Below are 19,158 nucleotides of genomic sequence, written 5' to 3' on the forward strand. Positions count from 1 at the left end.
GAAAGTGTTTCATCTCTAGACACACAGCCAACTACGGACGGACACTGGAACGGGGAAAACGAAATCATCCATGCACGCGTGTATAAACGACTCCGTGCCTTTTGGGGTAGCAGCTGCTGCTGCCTTACTCTTAAAGTGGTAAGGCATAGCAATATGATCGTGCGTGGGTAAGCAAGGATCGATGTGGACATGAAGATCCTTACAAACACTACACGTTTACCGAGAAAACCCACAGAACAACATGCGGTCTCGCTTTAGCACGAAATGCCCACACATGATCGTGCCGTACGCGTGAACATTTTCACTACTTTGCTCACTTTTCCGCGTAGCGACGTGCCCTGCTTGGCGTCCCGTTCACGCGCGCGTAATGCAAATCCGTGTGCGCACACGCAGCTCGACGCATAGCGTCTGCCAGTGTTGTGTCACGCTTTTCCGGTGGTACCCGCCGGTGATCAGTACGATCGTGCTTTTCCGCTGCGAAGGTATCGGGCCCTCCCATCTGGTGCGTACGTGTGATTGACGGTTTTTGTCCGCACCACCACCAAGTGGTTCGCGCGCGCATACGGGCAGCTCCGGTGTGTATTCATATTGAAAGAATTCAACCTTCTTGAGCGAAAATTCTGACCCTGAACCAGTCCCGAATGGGTGAACAAATGGAGTGAAAGGTGAAAAAAAAGGAGCATACGTTGATCGGTAGCAAACGGTCGCAAACGCCAGCAGCCAGTGGTTCTTTCTTCCTATGATGACAAAGTTTAATCGCACCGTTGGCCGGAAGTCGGCGGTTAAGAGCGAGCTGGCTGGTTACAAACAAGGGTACGAGGTGGACCATCGTGCCTTCGGCGAACTGATGCCGCCCGGTGCCGGAACAGCGATGGCGTCGGTAATGCACGGTAAAGCGAACGGCGGTACGGGAACGTGTGCTGTGAATGGGCCATTACATGGTGGGCAGAAAAGTGTTCACACCCTGCAGGGTGGGATGGTGGTAGCGGGTGGTGGCGGTAGTTGTAATCTTACTAATGGTGGTGGTAGTGTCGGTGGTGGTGGTGGTGGTGGTTACTTACATGATCTCAGTGCCGAGCAAAAGTTGAAACTCAACATCCAGCAACTTCACATCCGACAGAAACAGCTGCAGCTAACCGACTACGATGACAACAGTCTCAGCTCGGAGGAGCACGTCCTGGCACCGGCCGCTGGGTGCATGGCCAGCCCGAACCGGCCGTGCCTAACGTGGGCCTGCAAGGCGTGCAAAAAGAAGAGTGTGGCGGTTGATCGCCGAAAAGCGGCAACCCTTCGCGAACGGCGTCGGTTGCGGAAGGTTAGTGTCTAGTTTTGTCCAATGTGCTTTCATGTACAACAATGTGCAACAATGTGCTTTCAGCAACAAAAGTTACCCATTTAAAAATGTAAATTCAATTTGTTTTGGGGTTAAAAAAATGTTGAATTAGAGCTTTAAAATACAAAGATTCTTGGATTGGTTGTGCTCAATTTTAGCTCATGTGTCTAGTGAATTTTATGGAACTCTGTCCCATCTTCGGGCTGTGCATATCTTTGATAAGCTTTTGAGCAAGCGAAACAAAAAAAAACATCTCCACACAGACATACCAACGATCCTTTGGAGTTTGTAACAAAGAAGAATCCTAATTGAAAGATTAGGATCCAGGAGCTCAATCAGAAGTCGAAGGAACTTATGGTGATGCATTAAAGGGGTCGGCATACCATTTACGAATAGGTCGTAGAAACAGTTGTGAAGCTGCGGGCCACACATTCCAAACGAGTTTTTAGACACATATATAGATCCTATGTAAAGATCACATAAAAATATCATAAAATTATCGTAAAACATTTCTGCTGGTACATGTAGCCCTTTTCAAATTATGATTGAAAGTTGTCCGCAGTGCTTTTCTCAATACTATTGTATATTATCGTTATCGCCACAACAACCTCAAGAGGTCTTAGGCCTACCATTTCTAGCTTTCTGGTGACTTTTATTTGCTCGCAAGCAAGGATAGTTAGTTCTGCGTACGAAGGATTGGTCCGGATGGGATATTGATCCGGTCCGTTCGTGTGAAGACCGGCGCTGTTACCATCATGTCACCGGGTCGCCCCATCAATTACTTGGCTCAAAAACCTTAGCAAATCTGCGGAATGTGACGTAGTTGTGTTTGGTCGAATTTAGACATTATTGTCCAAAGTCTGCCATCCTCAAGCCCTGTGTCAAGCCCGGTGACATGGTGCCGATAGTCGTTAAATTACAGGGTCATTAGGTTTAGATTTGTGCGTGGAAGAATTCTTGAACTCAACTGTCTTCATTACCGCATTCGTTCTGAACTTCGCCTGGAATCAACATTGTTATGGCCCAACCAATCGCCAAACCAAATAATGCGTAAGTGCGATTTATCGAGAGGTCGTGGAACGTGTGCCAAAGGATCATTCGGGTTTGAGCCACGAGAGCGGACACGTAGTAACGGCGAGCAAGCGCGTACTGAAAAATAAAAGGTGAAATGTAAATGCCGTGCGTCGTATCGTACTCAGTAATATTGTGTTGTAAGCGTAACGTTTGTTGTAACTAAAATAATTTGTGTGTTTTTTTTACGAAGGAAAACATAGAAAACATAAGAATGATTCACACACATACATTGTTGTTACCCGGTGAAGAGATCATCTGGTATTTGTAAGATATTTTAGAATATGTTATCTGACCAGATAAAAGGTATTGATGGGTCGCGCTTTGCCAAACCCTACTATAGTAGACAAGCGCTGAAACATGTACAGAGATTCATGCACACTGTCAGTAAACAGTCTAAATGTAACAGGCGACGTCTAAATGATTTCTCCAGATAAAAGGTTTACACCATACATGTCTGAAGTGAGACCCCAGCTGTTAAGCAGGAAATCTGTGTAGATAGCTCAAGAAGGGTTTAGTTGGAATTTTGGACTGGTCCAGGTATGTGGAGACCAGCGTTTCTACCAAATGTACCACCGGTGCTCACGAAATGATACCATAATATATAAGATTGGGTTGCGATTGATGGGTTTCCTAAACGAGATTTAGATAGATTTAGATAGATATTATCTTTAATATTATTTTAGATAATGACAACATAACTATCTGTAATAACCAGTATACTATGTAACAAAAATACAAACTACAAATCCATTAACTGGCGATTTGCAACTGGCAGTAGTATTTATGCAATGTAATGTTGTTGATAATAGCTAGGTACCAATTGTACATTCTCCTTTATCTTAAATCAAGCAAAACGATCAGGCTACACTTAATCAAATAAAACACAGGAAGTTCTTAGAATAAAACTCAAATTATAATTTTAACTTCTTCATAGCCCCGAGCTACATTTTTTTTTGTTAATTTTTAGCACAAAAGAGATCATGTTTAATTTCAAATGGGCTTCATTACAACCATCAAAAGTGCAAGCAGATCGTTTTGCTGTTTATATATTTATTTCTTTTTACGCTCTACTGTCTATTACTTTTAAACGTGTGAAAGCCTTTTTTAAACCTTTTGCTACCTTTCTAACGTTTTTTTTCACATTTTCCTAAATGCTTTCTTGTATTGTATGTAAGGTGCCATTTGTCGTATGTTATTGTATTGCTTTGGAAAAAAATGATTATCGTTTCTAAACTTACAATACTTCTATTGTTTGTTGACGCCCTTCAAGAATATTTTCTTGCGATAAAAAAAAATCCGCCGTAGCCGTATATTAAATTATAATTCAAAATTTATGATTTCCCATGTTAAAAGAAGTTTAATAAAACATATTATCTCATCCGCGAATAAATTTCAACTGCAGGTAAACGAAGCATTTGAAGTATTAAAGCGACGAACCAGCACAAACCCCAACCAGCGGCTCCCGAAGGTGGAAATCCTGCGCAATGCCATCGAGTACATCGACAGTCTGCAGGCACTGCTGGATGTAAGTCCCGAGTGGAGTTAGTGCAGCATTGCGCCACACTTAAACCCTCTAACACCGTTTCCGTATTCCTTCCACGCAGGAGACTCCACCACTGCACCAAGCCACGGACATCCTTGCCAACGGTAGCGGTGCGGTTCTTTCAACACCCCAGGACTATATGGTAAGTTTGTGTGTGAGGTCCATTGCCGCCCAGCATCCCACACCAGGGTCGCTTTGACTAATTAACGCCCGTAAGCGCGTTTGTCGCGTATCACTTCACAGCTGGGACGCTCGTTTGCCGATCAGCTCGCACCTTGTTCGCGACGGCACTTGTTGCGTCCTTTTTTCCAGCCGGCAGCACTCGAACCCCGGCACAATCCCGGCCACAACGGTATTGTGGGGATTTTGGTTTGAAAATTTATCGTGATTTAATTGTTTGTTGATAAACATACTGATTGCCATCTGGCTGCAGTGACTGACGTGCGATTTCGCGTTGGGTTCGTTGCAGCGTACAAAGTGATACGATACGGGTTTTCCATTTCACGACCACACCCGGATCGGATGGTGATGATCATCCCGGTGCGCATTGCACCCACAGCACCCCCGTGGTCGTGGTTCGGTCGAAGCGTGTTTGCCATTTCGCCTCGGGTTGCAAATTTCTTTTCTTCCACCGCACTGGTTCGGCGACAAGTGAACCGGCAAAAGATTTATGACACTGCCGAAACGGACTACCGATTTCATTAATCGTTTCTCGGTGTTTGGTGCGTGTGGCCTTCCGTACCGAACCAGTTCATGTTCACTTTGTATCGGGTTGTGCGATAGAATGCCCAAAGCGCGTACCCCGTCGGTGCAAAACGACCGTCACAGATTGTACCGCCGTTCGGGGTCGAAAGGAGCTCCATTCCATGCACGCCACACCATGCTGGAAGATTAATGTTTTTCACGTTGGCAGACACGATCCATCCGGTAGGTGGTGGGATGTGTGAAATTCTTGAGCGTGTGCTTTTTTTTTGTTGCAAAACAACGCCATACCGTACTAACCACAGACGCGGAACTCTACGGTACCGCCGTGTGTGATCACCTTTGGTGCAACCCGCAGTTCATGACACTGTCAGTTACGGTGCGAAGATCCGGCGTTGAAAACATAATTAGTTCCATCTTCAACGTTCGAGTGAGGGGAAATCGGGGAAACGTAGGGCGAAGACCCTTGCGAGGCACTCACATCTGAGGAGCGCGGAGAGTCATCGGTGCAACTACGGGGGCAGCAATTTCAATGCAATTGTGTACAGTTTGCGCTGCTCGCGTTATTACTGATCACAAATATTGGGATTTGAACAATTTGGACAGCATATTCTTCGCATACGCACCCACCAGCAAGCGATCCGCCATGCGGTGTAGGTCGGCGAAGAAAAATGTCCATTCATTTATTTCCTCCCTAGTCATAATATGTCAAACTGTCACGACAAATGTCAGCCACGGTAGCAGTACAATTAGCTTCTCGCCCGCTGAAGAAGATATTATTATCGGAGCCCCCGATATTTGCTGGGGCGGTGTAACCGTCAGGAAGCGCACACGAACACGTGACAGTACCAGGCCGGTCACCTCCGCCAGAACCGCCAGGGTTGGAAAAAGGGTCGCTGGGATGATGGGACGATGCAGTGCCGTGTGGTCTATCCGCCTGCTTCGGCACTATTGCTACACTGTGTCACTGTCACCGTCCTCCTGTCGGCCTCCCGGGTTGCATTCTGACGAACTCCCGCGGAATCTAACCCCTGTGTACTGGCGCTGTTCTCCACAGCATATCACGGGGTTATATCCGTGTAACCCGGCGCGGACTTGAGCAAACAAACCGCACACGTCGCTGTCGCACGATCCGTGACAGGGATCGGTCTTGGTCTTGGATCCGAGGGGTCCGTCGGCCGGTTGCTCCGACTGGCTTGACAGTACACGGACGTGTCGCAGCGCGGATCGTTACACGGCTCGATAACTTTATTCTTGCCAGTCGTGTATCCGCTGGCTCGTGCCGGGCGTTTCGTACACCGGATCGCACGAAAACGGAAACGATCGATCACAATTAAGAAGCGATATATCGCGCACACACCGAGCGCTGCATGATCGAGAACATCGTTTAGGAAGGTTTCCGCTGTGGCCAACCATTGATTACTGTGCATTTTGAAAGGCACGCAATAAAAATACCGAGGAACGATTAAAAAAAAAAGCCAAACGATGGTACGATTCGCATGGAGCCCGGTCTGGCAGAGCATCACCCTACTTGATGCCTTCCAACGCCGTTGGGTTAAATTTGGAACCTGCACTCCCGTGCGCAATAAACCAACAAACAAACAAAAAAAAAGCAGAGCAAATGAAAAGCAAAAGCGGCTGAATCCGCAAATCTCGCTGAGGAGACATTTTGGTGAAATGACGCAGTGGCGCAGCTTTTCAGCCAGTACATCGTTTTTAATGAGATTTAATTGCATGTTTCGATAAATTTGTCTTCACCGTGCTCCGGGAGCGGCTCCCCCGGTTCCGCGGTGCGTGCGCGTGCGTGCTTTCCAGCCGTGCTTTGCCGTCCATCGCGCGTTCGAAGCCGAAAGACACGACCATTGCCCTCCGGGTGCCGGATCATCCCGAGCTAAAGACGTTTTGCTGCTGTACGCGATGCGCATCTGTTGGATAAACCGACCGGCCCGGCTTTTTCTCTCATCGTTCGTTTAATCTTCCACTCTTCAGTCCGAAACGGTCGTAAAGTTACGGAATGATGAAAACTGTCACTAGGAGGGCTTAAACGGGAACGGGCTAGGAGGCTGTGTAAATGCCGGACGGTAAACCGCTCTCTTAATCTCCTTCGTTTTTATTTTTCCCCAACCAAGAAAGTTGTGTTCTTAATATTGTTTTTTTGTCCCCACCGCCTTCGGCCTGAGCCAGTGCCTGAGCTCGGCATATTTTCTGCGCTATGAAATACGGTTAGCGCACGTAATCTAACATACGGGTCTCGTTTGTCGCCGATTTTCCCCGAACACGTTAAGGAAATCCGCCTTTCCAGACCTGCGCCATTGCCGTGCTGTTGGTTTTATTATGGTTGCTTTCCATTTCGGCGTGCCTGTAATGATCTGGGTTCTTGGGTCTGTGCTTGTGCGTGTCGCCTGTGGCGTGCCAAACCAGCAATGTGCAACAAGGTGTTTCTGCTTACGGGTACAAGTTTTATAAGATATCGCAAAGAGTGGAAAATCTACATGTTTGTAAGAGTTGCAAACGATGTTAAACATAGTGTAATTGTGTTGAGAGTAAACAGAATTTTTACTTGTTTTTTTGAGCTCAGTTGAATTTTCCTGAAGAGGTAAACGTCTCTCAGTGAAGGAACATTCGAAAAAAAGTAAGATCAAGAGTAATTTATCGATTAAAAAACCTTACTTTGAATGTAAGAATTAATGTACCCATGGGAAAAGATGGGATTAGGACGAAAGTTAAAGTACGGAAGGTTGTGCCATTCGAGTTCTTGGAATAACGTTCGAATAACGCCAAACGTTGATAACATATAAACCAAGCGTACGAATCGAATATGTTAAACTATCTTTCAGATATTTGTTTTATTTCCAGAATCAACCGAATTATTCACATTTTTAATATTGTATTACATGCATCCCTAAAATTCGTTTAGTGATCTGCCGCGTGTCATTGATTCATAATGCTTTATCAGCTTTTAAGACATGCATACGACCAGCAACTCAGCCATTATCCTGTGGTCGTACTGTTCTGAGCAGCATCTGAACATTTTTCATTTTTTCTTCATCTTTTCATTTTTTCATAGCCTAGAGATTTGCTCGTTATGCGAATAACTAATTAAAAACTACTTATTCTTGGCTGCTGGGCCAAGGCTTGGCATGCTGATTTAGCGATACAATGCCATCCTTCACTGTCATCCTACCTGTACCGCTCTCGCCTATAGTCAGGACTAATTATTTCGCTATGAACATACATAAAGCCAAAGAAAACTCGATGATGGTGTGCCACAGCAGCATCCGAGGTTCAATAGACTAAAATTTTGACATTCGTTTTTAGGCGGTTTATAGAAAAGGACACGAGTTTAAGTAAGATTACTAAATGATGGATTTATAACAAAACAATATTGTTGCCTGTTCCACAATTATATAGGACACATGGCTACAATTATTCACATTCTGTGTCTGCAGAGGACGATCACTGGGATCTGCTAGTTCGAGACTGCCAAACAAAGGTTTATTAAATCAAGAAACAACTAGTCTACCGCTGCGAAATTCCGCTCATATTAACACGTGTTCCACAGCAAATTACATCACAGATAAGACACTGTTATGAAATTAGCTAGTTGACCGATCCTTTTTAAACTTTCCGATATTGAAGTTAAACGCCTTAAGAAGCTTTTAGAAAATTTACTAAACTTATCACCCATACCATACCCGTACGCTTGCACCTTGCGTTTAACACCATAGAGCAGGTATTAGTACAACATCAGCTGCAGTTTCCTTTTACTTACACTGACTTTTTCTTCAAGCCTGCGTAAGATTTGACCTCTTTGGAATGCTTCCGTAGTGTCGGCTTTATAAGCGCCAATCATTTTTCGATTCTAGTTCCTGGGGTACGAAAGTGAGCAACTTCGGTTTCGTATCACTGCAGGAAAGAAATGAAACAGTGGCTGGCCAGAAGATCCTTGAGATGGATCCCCCCGTTTACTGTCCCGGCAGTAACGATACTTTGTCTAAGCGCATGCACTGCAAATCGTTGGCTAAATCATGTATTTTTTGGCAAACTTTGAACGATTTGCTTACCTTGCTTTCCTCGTAATATAAAATTTGTGCTTGTCGATGAAGAACGGTAGCCCCTGATCCATCATAAGCCACTGAGCCTTTATCAGCACCTGCTGCTGAGGTGATTTTCCACGTGTTTGATCAAACTCTTTTCGCGACGTTGTTTTTATAAAGTTAGCATAATTTTTCCCAATTTTCCAAATGCTGTCATCGATCAAAAAATATTCTAAACAATACACTCTAAACTTCTTACACTACAAAATTACTACAGCATCAGTAGTCTTTTTTTTCAAAAACCAAATGGAAACTTGTCTTGCATTCCATGTGAATTTCCTTTACTGAAACCCGTCCGCGTCTGATGCTTCTCAAAGTGTACGTAAAACGGACCGGTTTTGCCTGTGTGGTCATAATTAAATGCGATTCCCAACTTAAAGTCGTCATTCACTCTTCTGAGCATCGTATATTAGTATTGTGTTTGAAGTTAATAGCGCCCTCCCTGATCGGTGTTTACGCGTTAATTACAAACAGCTTTACACATTCCCTTGCATATCTGCACTTCACAAACGATCATGTACTGGTTTGCGCGATCTTTCTGACACTGGCAGTTTCTATTAGTGGTTTCACTGCTCACGGCTACCGGCGCGCGGGATCATCAGCCCTAATGGTGGCGGCGGCGACGGGTGTTGGTTGATAAAAACCAACTATCGTAATTCTTTACCGACCGCCCTGTCACCGGTGGTATGTGAATCTGCGCATTCTTGCTGTGTAACGGGGGTTGTTGTTTTTTTTATTTTGTGTCGACCAGACGGGGTGGAAACCCTGACACATACCAACGCACACCGTCGATCGCTGGCGGTTCGATCGGTGTTCGGGCCGGATACGGTACCGCATGTTGACAAATTCCACCCAAGGTCAACCGGTTTGCCGTTTGCCGTCACGACCATTTTCCCATCGCCGATATGCTTTTCCCGTACCTGCTGGTCACGCGGGCCCGAGGGATGAAAAGTGGTCAGGCGTTTGTTACAACTGTCACGCCGGCAGTGATCGCACGACCCGCGTTACAAGTGTCTGGCGTCCTCGGCATCGAAACAACAGTGGGGCGAAGGAAAATAAACCACCATATCAAAGCAACGGTTTCGGGCGGAAAAAAGCTGTTTTGCATTGCATGTTTTCGGCCGACATTCCCAGCGTTCATTCATTAACCCGCTGCCGGGCTGTCTCGTCCACCACAGGGTTTTGCATCACGCTCCACGCAGGAAACACGGACACGGGAAACAAATCGGCCCAGCGATCCTCGGCGACCTCGGTCGGATTCTCCCCCCTCGGTACACGGTCATCTTTCATTTTACCGAAACAATTCTAGCCCCAAACGGTGAGCATCATCGGCGAACGCGAACGGTGGAACGCTTCGGTGTTTTAAATCGGTTGTTTGGCTTTTCCATGATGAGGCAAATTAATCTTGACCACATCTTGAGTCCCCTCCCTGAGTAAAAGCAAGTGACATGCGAGAAGACACCGTTTAATCGGTTAGCTTCTTGAGCGTTAATTCAAGTCCATTTGCTTACAAGCGCAGGCGTAACCCAGCTGATACGCTCAATTAAAAGAGATTACTGAGCTTTGGAGTTTGGTTTAGTTGCCTTCTCTTTCAACCCAATCAATATGCACACATTTCCTATCGAATGGGCAAGTTCTAGCCGCATTGTTCTTGAGAAAAATAAAGTTTTTGGCTTGCGTTTCGGTGGAAAGCTATACATTGACGCCATCCACGCCAGGCTGTGTTTGCGTACCGGTCACACAATTGTGTTGATCCAAACGCGTAATCCTTTGCCATTACGACGGGGTTTACTATTTTTAGCTGCGGAGGAATGATAGTAATTTCTCATGTAATCACACATTTCGTCTACAGCCATCGGAAGCGGACGAGCGTGTCGTAGTGGGACAGCGTCAACCGAACAGTGACTGCCGCGCTTAAGTCGCCTGACTCAGCTGGGATTAATTAAAACTCCACTAGCTCAGCAGACCGCTCTGCCCAAGCTAATGAGTATGTGCTAATTGTGCCGGCACCGCGTACCGGCAGATTTTTCTTCGCGGAACGGTCGCATGAAAAGCGAATGGGAAGGGCGCTTTTTCCTGCCCGAGTGGATCAGAGATCTGAGGTGTTAAAGTTCATTAAGGTTGAGCGGAATCCGCAGCCGAACGGCAACTACGGGAGCAAGGAAGCCCACACTACTGAATGAATGTGGATACGCGTGCAGCAAAAAGGGGAGGCAGTGGAAGAGAAGGAACCCTCATACCAACGCGCATTCCCACCACCCGTCACAGTTCCGATGGTTTTCGGTTTGCTTTTGCGTCAGGGCTTTGATTAATTAGTGAATTAGCCCTACACTAAGTGCAATTAATTAGCCTTCCGTGCCACAGCGGGTTCTCGATATCAAAGGGCGCGCGATGCAGCTCATGCAAAACGCGACACCCTTTCAGCGGTGCCCTCTTATCTGACAGCTCCCGGTCGGTCTGATGTTGTCAGAGCACGCCCGCCAAACTGTGGAACACGCCCCACACTCTGTACACGTGAGTGGGGCGTTTGATTCGTACAGGATATATCGCTTGATGTTACCGGGGGCATGGCAAACCGATTTTGGTCAAACCAATATCCACCCACTCCCAACCATGGAACGCTGGGATCGCGAATGGTAGTTAAATTAAGATGTTTACCGGTCGGCAGTTACCTTTCCTGTCCGTGTTCGGGACGAATGTATCGTCCGTCGGCCTAATGGCGCAATGGGTGTAGTGAGTCGGAATTTTCGGTACATTCACACTGGCCACTAATCAAGAGGGACCAATCTAAAGGGTCACGCAAATTGGCGGCTGTGGCATTGCGATGGGCTAAATGGCTAATTGCTGCAGCGCGCAATGTTAATGATTTCATTACAGCATTCCACAACAACCCGCATTACCGTTCGGCCCTCGTGACGAAGAACTAATCGTCTAATTTTATTTCTCTAATCTGGAGCACCCTGTCTGGACGGGCCACAGGGTGTTTGAAATTTTATACCGCGCAGAGGAAATTAAAATTCCATCCCCAAATTCATTGGATGCTCCATCATGTTGGAGCACATGCCGGACGTGGTAGACTTGGTGGACGGGTGGACGGGATTGATGTGGCGCACCGGTACCCGTCAGCCAGACTTATCCTACCGATTGATGACCGCAAATGTGTCACGTTTGGCAGGATGGTGGCCGTCGGTGCAAACTTGCGGTACCACAAAGCGATAAGTCCTTTGACATAAAGCAAACGGCAAACAACGGCAGTAAAAAGCAGCACTCTTTGGCGCTGTTCAAACAATTTCACCAAATCCTGTCCTGTTCGACACCTTCAGGACCTGTCCCGGGGGGGCTATCAACGGGGGAATCACCAAAGCACCCGGCGGGTGCATGATTAACAAATTATGAGCCAATTAAGCGAGATTAATCATTCGGTTTTGGGCAAATGGGAGCATGTTTGATCTTTCGTCACTGTGAGAGGATCTCTGTCACTGCGCGTACCATATATCATACGCGCCGAAATCCCACTTTGCACGAGGCAACTTTGGAACGCGTTTTATGAACACGCACCACGGGGTGGGAAGGAGGAGGAGAAAAGGGGGAAGGGGGGTTTTTTATCCGCGTGACCATGCGGTTCATATCTTTCCGTGAGTCACATTGTGTTTAATCCACCCGCGTGAAGAAAAATCCTTCCCGTCCCGCACCAAGGGGATGGGGGTAAGTTTATGGCCAACAATCGTAGAACAGTCATTTTGTCCTGTTTTTTTTTTAGCTCTTCACTTTTAATTCCCTCCCATCCTAATGCTCCCTGATGTTTCATGTGTGCGGTCCGTGCATCCTTTTTTTTTGTTCGCGTGTGTGCGTCCGTTTTTCGCTTTTTTTTGCTTTTTCGGTGGCAACGGTGGCAACAGTGGACGCTATACTTTACGACCGATCTGTCAGCTTCGGCAAAACACACACAGTGCGGGCAAATAATTTTTCTGTGCAATAAATTTCACATCACACACCCGCGATCTTCATGCCTCCTTTGAGCACGTTGATCGTTGAGCTTGATCGTGCGGCGTTTGATTGCGCGGTTTTCGCTCGGACGCAACACGCATGCCGCTAGTAGTTTGTCGCGCCCCAATGTTTGTGGCCATCATTGTGTGTGTTTTTTTTTTGCTCAACTCTGGAAAAGTTTCTAACTGACATTAAAACAAAAAGAAAACCCCTCTACTCTCCTCCCTCTAGAGCACGTGATCGTCACACCAGCATACGGGGCTAGAACCAACAAATAGATTCTTTGTGACCATTTGTTTCCTTTCGGAGTGTGTGTGTGTCGAAGCAAAACAAAAGAACATGTTCGAACGGCAATGGTGGGTGGGGTGGTTTTTGGCCGTGGAGCAGCAACTCAGCTGCGAAGATGACATTTTTCAATACCGGCACGCACCGGTCCCGCGACACCACGGCTCAATCTCGAGTAAATAAAGTATTAAGACGTTAAGACTGCTTATTTTTAAATGTCCCCATCGCTCTGTGTGTGTGTGTGTTTATTTCGATGTTGCTCAGCAGAAACACCGAACTAATGCCGTACCGTTCCCGTACCGACCCCGACATTCTTGCCCGTATTATGGCCGGGTGAAAACACCATAACCATAATTTCTCGATAAATTATTTTTTAATATTTCCTCCTGGATTAAACGGGGGAAAAGAGTGTGTCTAACGCCGCCCCCTGTAATCCCAAAACGCCGGTGCGCCGGGAATGTTTTGAATCTGTCACGGTGAGTGAAAGTTTATGAATTCCGCCACGCCATCACGATAGTAGACGCCCAATCCCCCGAGGTCCCATAAAGCGTCCCAGGGACCAACGAAAACAACAAGAAAAAAAAGAGTATGAAAAATGATACCTCGCGTTTGTACGAACGCGAGATCATCGTAAGTCTTCTGTCCCGAAAGTGACGTTGGATCGTGCATCTGTAAGGGAGGCACCATTCCCGTGGCCAATCCCGTGTTTTTTTGTTGTTGCTCTTCTCCAAGGCTCGCCAGCACTGGAAGGCGCTGGAAACGAGTAGCAAAAACCCACTTACCCAAACGAGACACGGTTAACTGCTTCACGCTAGGTTCGGATCGATAGTTTGTCACCTTAAGGGCGATGAGCGGCAATACCCTCGGCGCCCTGCAAGGGGGTAATCAGGGGCACTTACAGCTCTTTGCGCTTAAACGCGACGCGACGCGAGGTTGGAATTGTTGGAACCCTCCACAATTCGGTCCACATGCGCACAAGGGACAGTGCAGGGGCGCGGAGTGGGCACCAGGACTACGATACAAATAGCTGACTGTCTAACGGATACATGATTTTGTAATATGTGACTCTAAATGCCATCCTAAATCTTACGCTAAGTGGTCCGTATTATAGTCGACACTTCTTCGGGTGTTCTTATTTCCCTTCGCTTTAACCTTTTCCATCTTCTCGTCCGCTTCCTTCGTCCCGCTTTTGCGCACGCCTCCCACAACAAAACACCGGGCATGTCTGCTGCTGCTGCGTTACACACAGGCGCGCACGCACGATCTTCAACCGAAAAACGAAAGGAAGGAGGAGAAAAAAAAACCTCTCCGTGACGCCATCGAACCGTATCGGTTTCAAAACGCACAGATTACATATTGCCGCCTATTGCGACGGTGTAAAACTGTGTCATCCACGGCATTCGATTCGTCAAGAATGGTACGCTCGACCGGGTGCGTGGGGACGGGTAGGCCACCGTACGCGGGGTGGTGTTGTTTATGCCCGCCGAAGGAATTAGTTGCCACCGGTGGAGTGCCCTTGAAAGTAGCGTGGCGACGGGACGGGATGTGTTGCTAGGTCACATTACGATAACGCGTCAACCGGGACGTTCGCTACCGGACGTGAGAGCTGCTCCGGTAGAGCTGGGACCTTTTCGGGCAATTCCCAAAACGGATGCGAACCGTGTAACGCGGCGGGCCACAATTGGTACTCGTACATCAACATAAACAAGGATGCGTGTAAAATTCGACCGACAACCGATCGCGCTGTGAAGCTATCGAGGGGGTTCGCTATATTACAGTGTAAGCCGTGTGCTTCAGTGCGCACTTTTACGTGAAAATTTAATCTTCAATGCTAAAGTACAGGCAGTCCACGAGATACGCGGTTCCTCTGGCACGCGGATTCGGAGATAGGCGGTTTTTGGAAATTTAACAGCTGAGTTAGTTTATAGCACAAAATCTAAGCAAAAAGGTGAAAATTTGGTCGAAAATAACTTTTTCGTCATACAAAACATATGTACAGGCAGTCCCCGAGATACGCTATTATAGTGGACCGCTATAACCCGGGAAAAATCCGCGTAAGTCGAATTCTGGTGCAATTTCGTTTATACCTCAAAGTCACAGAGTCGACTTCCTTCTCTGCATTTGATTTATGCAACGGATCAGTCAATTTTTAGAAAGGATACATTAAAATAATTTAAAAACAAATGTTTTATGTGACATAAAAGATTTTTTCGACCAATTTTTCACCATTTTGCTTAAATTGTGTGCTATAAACTAGCTCAGCTGTCAAATTTCCAAAAACCGCGTATCTCCGAATCCGCATATAAGAGCATCCGCATATCTCGGGGACTGCCTGTATTTAACTTATTTTAATGTATTCTTGCTAAAAAGCACCTGATTTGCTGAATAAATTACGTGCGGAAAAGGAAGTCGACTGTGTGACTTTATCATAAACGAAATTTTACCAGGATTCGAGTTACGCGGAAGTTCGCGATACGCGGATTTTTCCTAGGTTATAGCGGTCTACTATAATAGCGTATCTCGGAGACTGTCTGTACTTATCACCTGCGGCCTGAGGATAGATGCACAGTATATTCACTGGAGTGGAGTGAAGATGATTCACTTCAATATTCAAAAGACGCACGGTCAACCCCTCTTGAGATCTTGAGACAAAGTGCCGTTTCAAAACTGTCCACTCAACAGTGCAATCACCGTGAAGCCGATTGCGACAACTGCTTCGAACGGGTATCGACACTAGATATGGCACTAGATATCGACTACCACTAGATGAACGAACTTCGTACGTTAAATTATGCTACTGTCTGAAGTTCGCGAATTGCCTGAATAGTAGGTTGAACAAGCTCGGGTGAATTATACCGTAAATGTAAAAGTAATTAAACGAGCTGTGAAGCAGTTTGAACGGTTTATAACGCAGTTTGAACTGCTCGTAACGCAAGTTGAACGACATATAACGCAAGTCGAGCGGAATGTAACGTAGGTGGAGCGTCCAGCTAAACGGTAGGAGAGTGAACTACCCGTCGTAACGGCAGGTTAATCGAACTATTTTGAACGAGATAAAGCATGAGAGACACAATTTTATATGAGTGACAAAAGAACGACAGAGCTGTACCGTTCGTTCAGTTCTTCGCAAAGAACGAAACTCGCCTAACTCAAGTTCATACAAAACAAATGACTTACCCAACAGTCTCTGGCATCAAGCGGGAATTCAATTCACACTCATTTAGCAATACATTCGTCCGCATCATCATTTCAACCCCCCCGGGGGGGGGGGGGATGAAGGCTATTGTTTCCTGGTTCCTTAGCCCCCACCTCGCCCAATCGCTTCTCTAAATGACGAATTCCACACATAAATCGTTCATTTCATGCTGACAATTTTCGTACGCACTCTCGTCGGCCACCGCATAGGGAACGCACCGAGAAACCCCCACGGGTTCTCGGGCTCTGCAAAGTAATTGCATCGTAAATGCCACCGGTGTTATGCGCGGCAGAGAATGTGAACGACCGTGGGGAATCCTTACAGCAGTGCAATTAAACGCGAACCCCGGAACGGTTGCGGTGCCCAATTCCCATGGTGCAGGGGGGGGAGTCGGCTATCATTTGCAATCGTCGCCATCATTTGCAATTATTGTTCGCATTCGTCGGACCGAACGAATCATTTTTTGTACCCAAAAAGAAAAAAAAACAATCCCGATTCGCAAAACCCAACCCGTCAACCCGCTATCAATTGGTCGATCTGCGTAGCCCTGTGAGCTTCACCGTTTCATGCGCGGCGCGCTCGTGATCGTTGATCACTGTTGGTGACCGCGGGCGCTGAAGATCGCCGCGACGGATGGCCTCGCGGATGCACAAAAATAGAACGCGCCGTTTCTCCCTCTCCGGATCAGTAGTTTGTAAATTGTCGCGTATCGTGCCATAGCTCAATCTTTCGGCTCCTCGGGGTTTTATACTCCCTGCCACCGCCAAAAACATCATCGACCACCGTTAGCGGGCCAGCACTAGTATCGTTTGATGTTTTTGTAGAGTTAAATGGCACACACCCAAAACATAAGAAATTCCCCTTTCCATCCTTCCCAGGCTTATGCACACCCTACCCTTCGGCCATTCGCCGTCCGTCGTTCGGGGGAGACAGCGTAATATATACCTTTTGTGTCACATCCACTGCTGGCGCGGAGTGATCGTGAGATCGTACCCGGGGGTTCCCCGATCGGTTCTCTCCCGGTTCGGTTTCACAGATATGGCGACGACTTCATTTTATTTTATTGCCGAATGTCATCTTTTTTAATTGACGTTATAGAATCGTCGTAAAACACGCGGCCCCTGTGTGTTGCGGATGTGATTGTGTGGATTGTGTGGTGTTCACCGTACGCACCCCACCGTAACCGGCGGAGGGATTTCGTTCGGTAAAAGGTGAACGTGAAAGGAGACGTGTATAAAACGCCTGTATCTCGCCAGTATAACTTACACTAAATTAGGCATCACAAATGTCAGTTTGTTCGTGCGTGCGCGCTCGTCGTTGTTTTGGAACGCCTCGCGCAACGCTTTAAAGGGGGTGGCAGAGACGCGTGTTGCGCGCCGGTTACGTGGAATCTATTTTCGGGTTCACACATATTTACGGAAGCCACGCAACAGCAACGCACAGGACACCGTCCCGTAGACGGGAACGGTTCCTCCACCGTTTGGTGTCGCGGCGTCGGACTGGATGGTTATCCGTGAATCAAATTCCGAATAATGCATTGACTAGCACGATGAAGCACGGTGAGCGGTAAAACGGCGAGCGGACAAATTATCAGCATGTCTACAAGCTCATTTAGCTGTGGGTCTTCTGACTTTCGAAGCCGAATGACACACGCATGGCTTTGGATGGTCACGAGAAAGTGGGCTGTTGGTATTGGCATTAAAGATTTTCATTTTCATTTTGTTCACTCCTTTCTACAGAACTGCTGCTCCAACAGTTACCTGCGCGAACGCTTAGGACAACTGGGAAAGGACAACGACCGGTACTCACCCCTGACAGGTAGGATTAGCGGAAAACCTCCACGGGAAAATGGCCACTGAACTGTGTGTCTGTGTGTGAGTGGAATTTCTGCCACACGCTCTCTTTGCATAGACATGCGGCGGAAAAGGCCACTCAGCTCGGACAAGCGAAGAAGTATGCCGGGTGCGGACATCCAACCACGTCGGCAAATTAGAAAATTATGCATTCAACCGGTACCGGGACCCGTTGATTTATCATCCCTTGACCAAATGCGGCGTCGCAAATAGTCGTACCAGATGGAAAACGGCTTTCTAAATTTAAGCAATACCACGCTGCAATTTGTGTGTCCTTCATGCGTAGTATTGTCGGAACGTAAAAGGACACACTGTACGCGATGTTTTTCTAACGTGTCTTTCCCCCCTCCCCCTCTCCCCTAGGGTACAATCAAACATCCACTTCCGCATCCATTAGCGGTTCCAGTCTGGATTGTCTGAACCTGATTGTGCAGAGTATCAGCAACGCGCCACAGTCATCCCAACTGTTGCCCCAACCAACCGCCCAGACCGCACACACACCACCAGCGAACATTGCCATCCTGAACGGTGGCACAGCTTCCGGCAGCAATGGTGCGCAACTACACCAGCATCAACACCACACGCTACTGTACGGCAGCAGTACGTTCTGTTTGCCCTCTCCAGCATCAACATCGTCCGCTTCATCCTCCTCATCGTCCTCATCATCGTCGTCGTCCGTTTCTTCGGTTTCCTCCTCGCCTATGTCACCGGCGCACCATCAGCATGGTACCGTGGGAGCCAACCGAACCGTGGCACCACCGACGACATCCGTTTCGCTCCCATAGCGGGTTGGGGCTGGTACAGCGATGCAAAAATCTTTAATAAGTTGTACATAGTGGCTTAAGCCAATTGTACGCGTAGACACACCGTAACAATGGTCGGTGCCGGAAAGCGTACTACGCGTGTTGGCGTCCACGTATCGGTAAGGTATAAATGAAAGAGGTATTATTAGTGTAACAATCCTTAAGCATCGTAAGGCTAAGTATGCGCCGTGAAGCAAATTAAATTAGGCAACGAATAAATCATAACCGTTCATACGCGCGTGGATGTCTAGAAGAGATGATGACTTTACCCCTATACAACAGGTA

At 47.1% G+C, this 19,158-nt stretch overlaps 1 protein-coding gene across 1 annotated transcript; it reads left to right on the plus strand.

The window, feature by feature from the left end:
- The first annotated feature begins 742 nt into the window (after positions 1-742).
- Positions 743-19,055, plus strand: LOC128298178 (myogenic-determination protein). The gene is made up of 5 exons (XM_053033920.1): positions 743-1,315; positions 3,810-3,932; positions 4,012-4,092; positions 17,957-18,035; positions 18,434-19,055. The coding sequence occupies exons 1-5, from the start codon at positions 743-745 to the stop codon at positions 18,853-18,855; spliced, it is 1,278 nt and encodes a 425-aa protein (XP_052889880.1). The 3' UTR covers positions 18,856-19,055.
- The last annotated feature ends 103 nt before the right edge of the window (positions 19,056-19,158 follow it).

The sequence above is a fragment of the Anopheles moucheti genome, chromosome 2, assembly GCF_943734755.1.
Source record: "Anopheles moucheti chromosome 2, idAnoMoucSN_F20_07, whole genome shotgun sequence".
In the NCBI taxonomy this organism is placed as follows: Eukaryota; Metazoa; Arthropoda; class Insecta; order Diptera; family Culicidae; genus Anopheles; species Anopheles moucheti.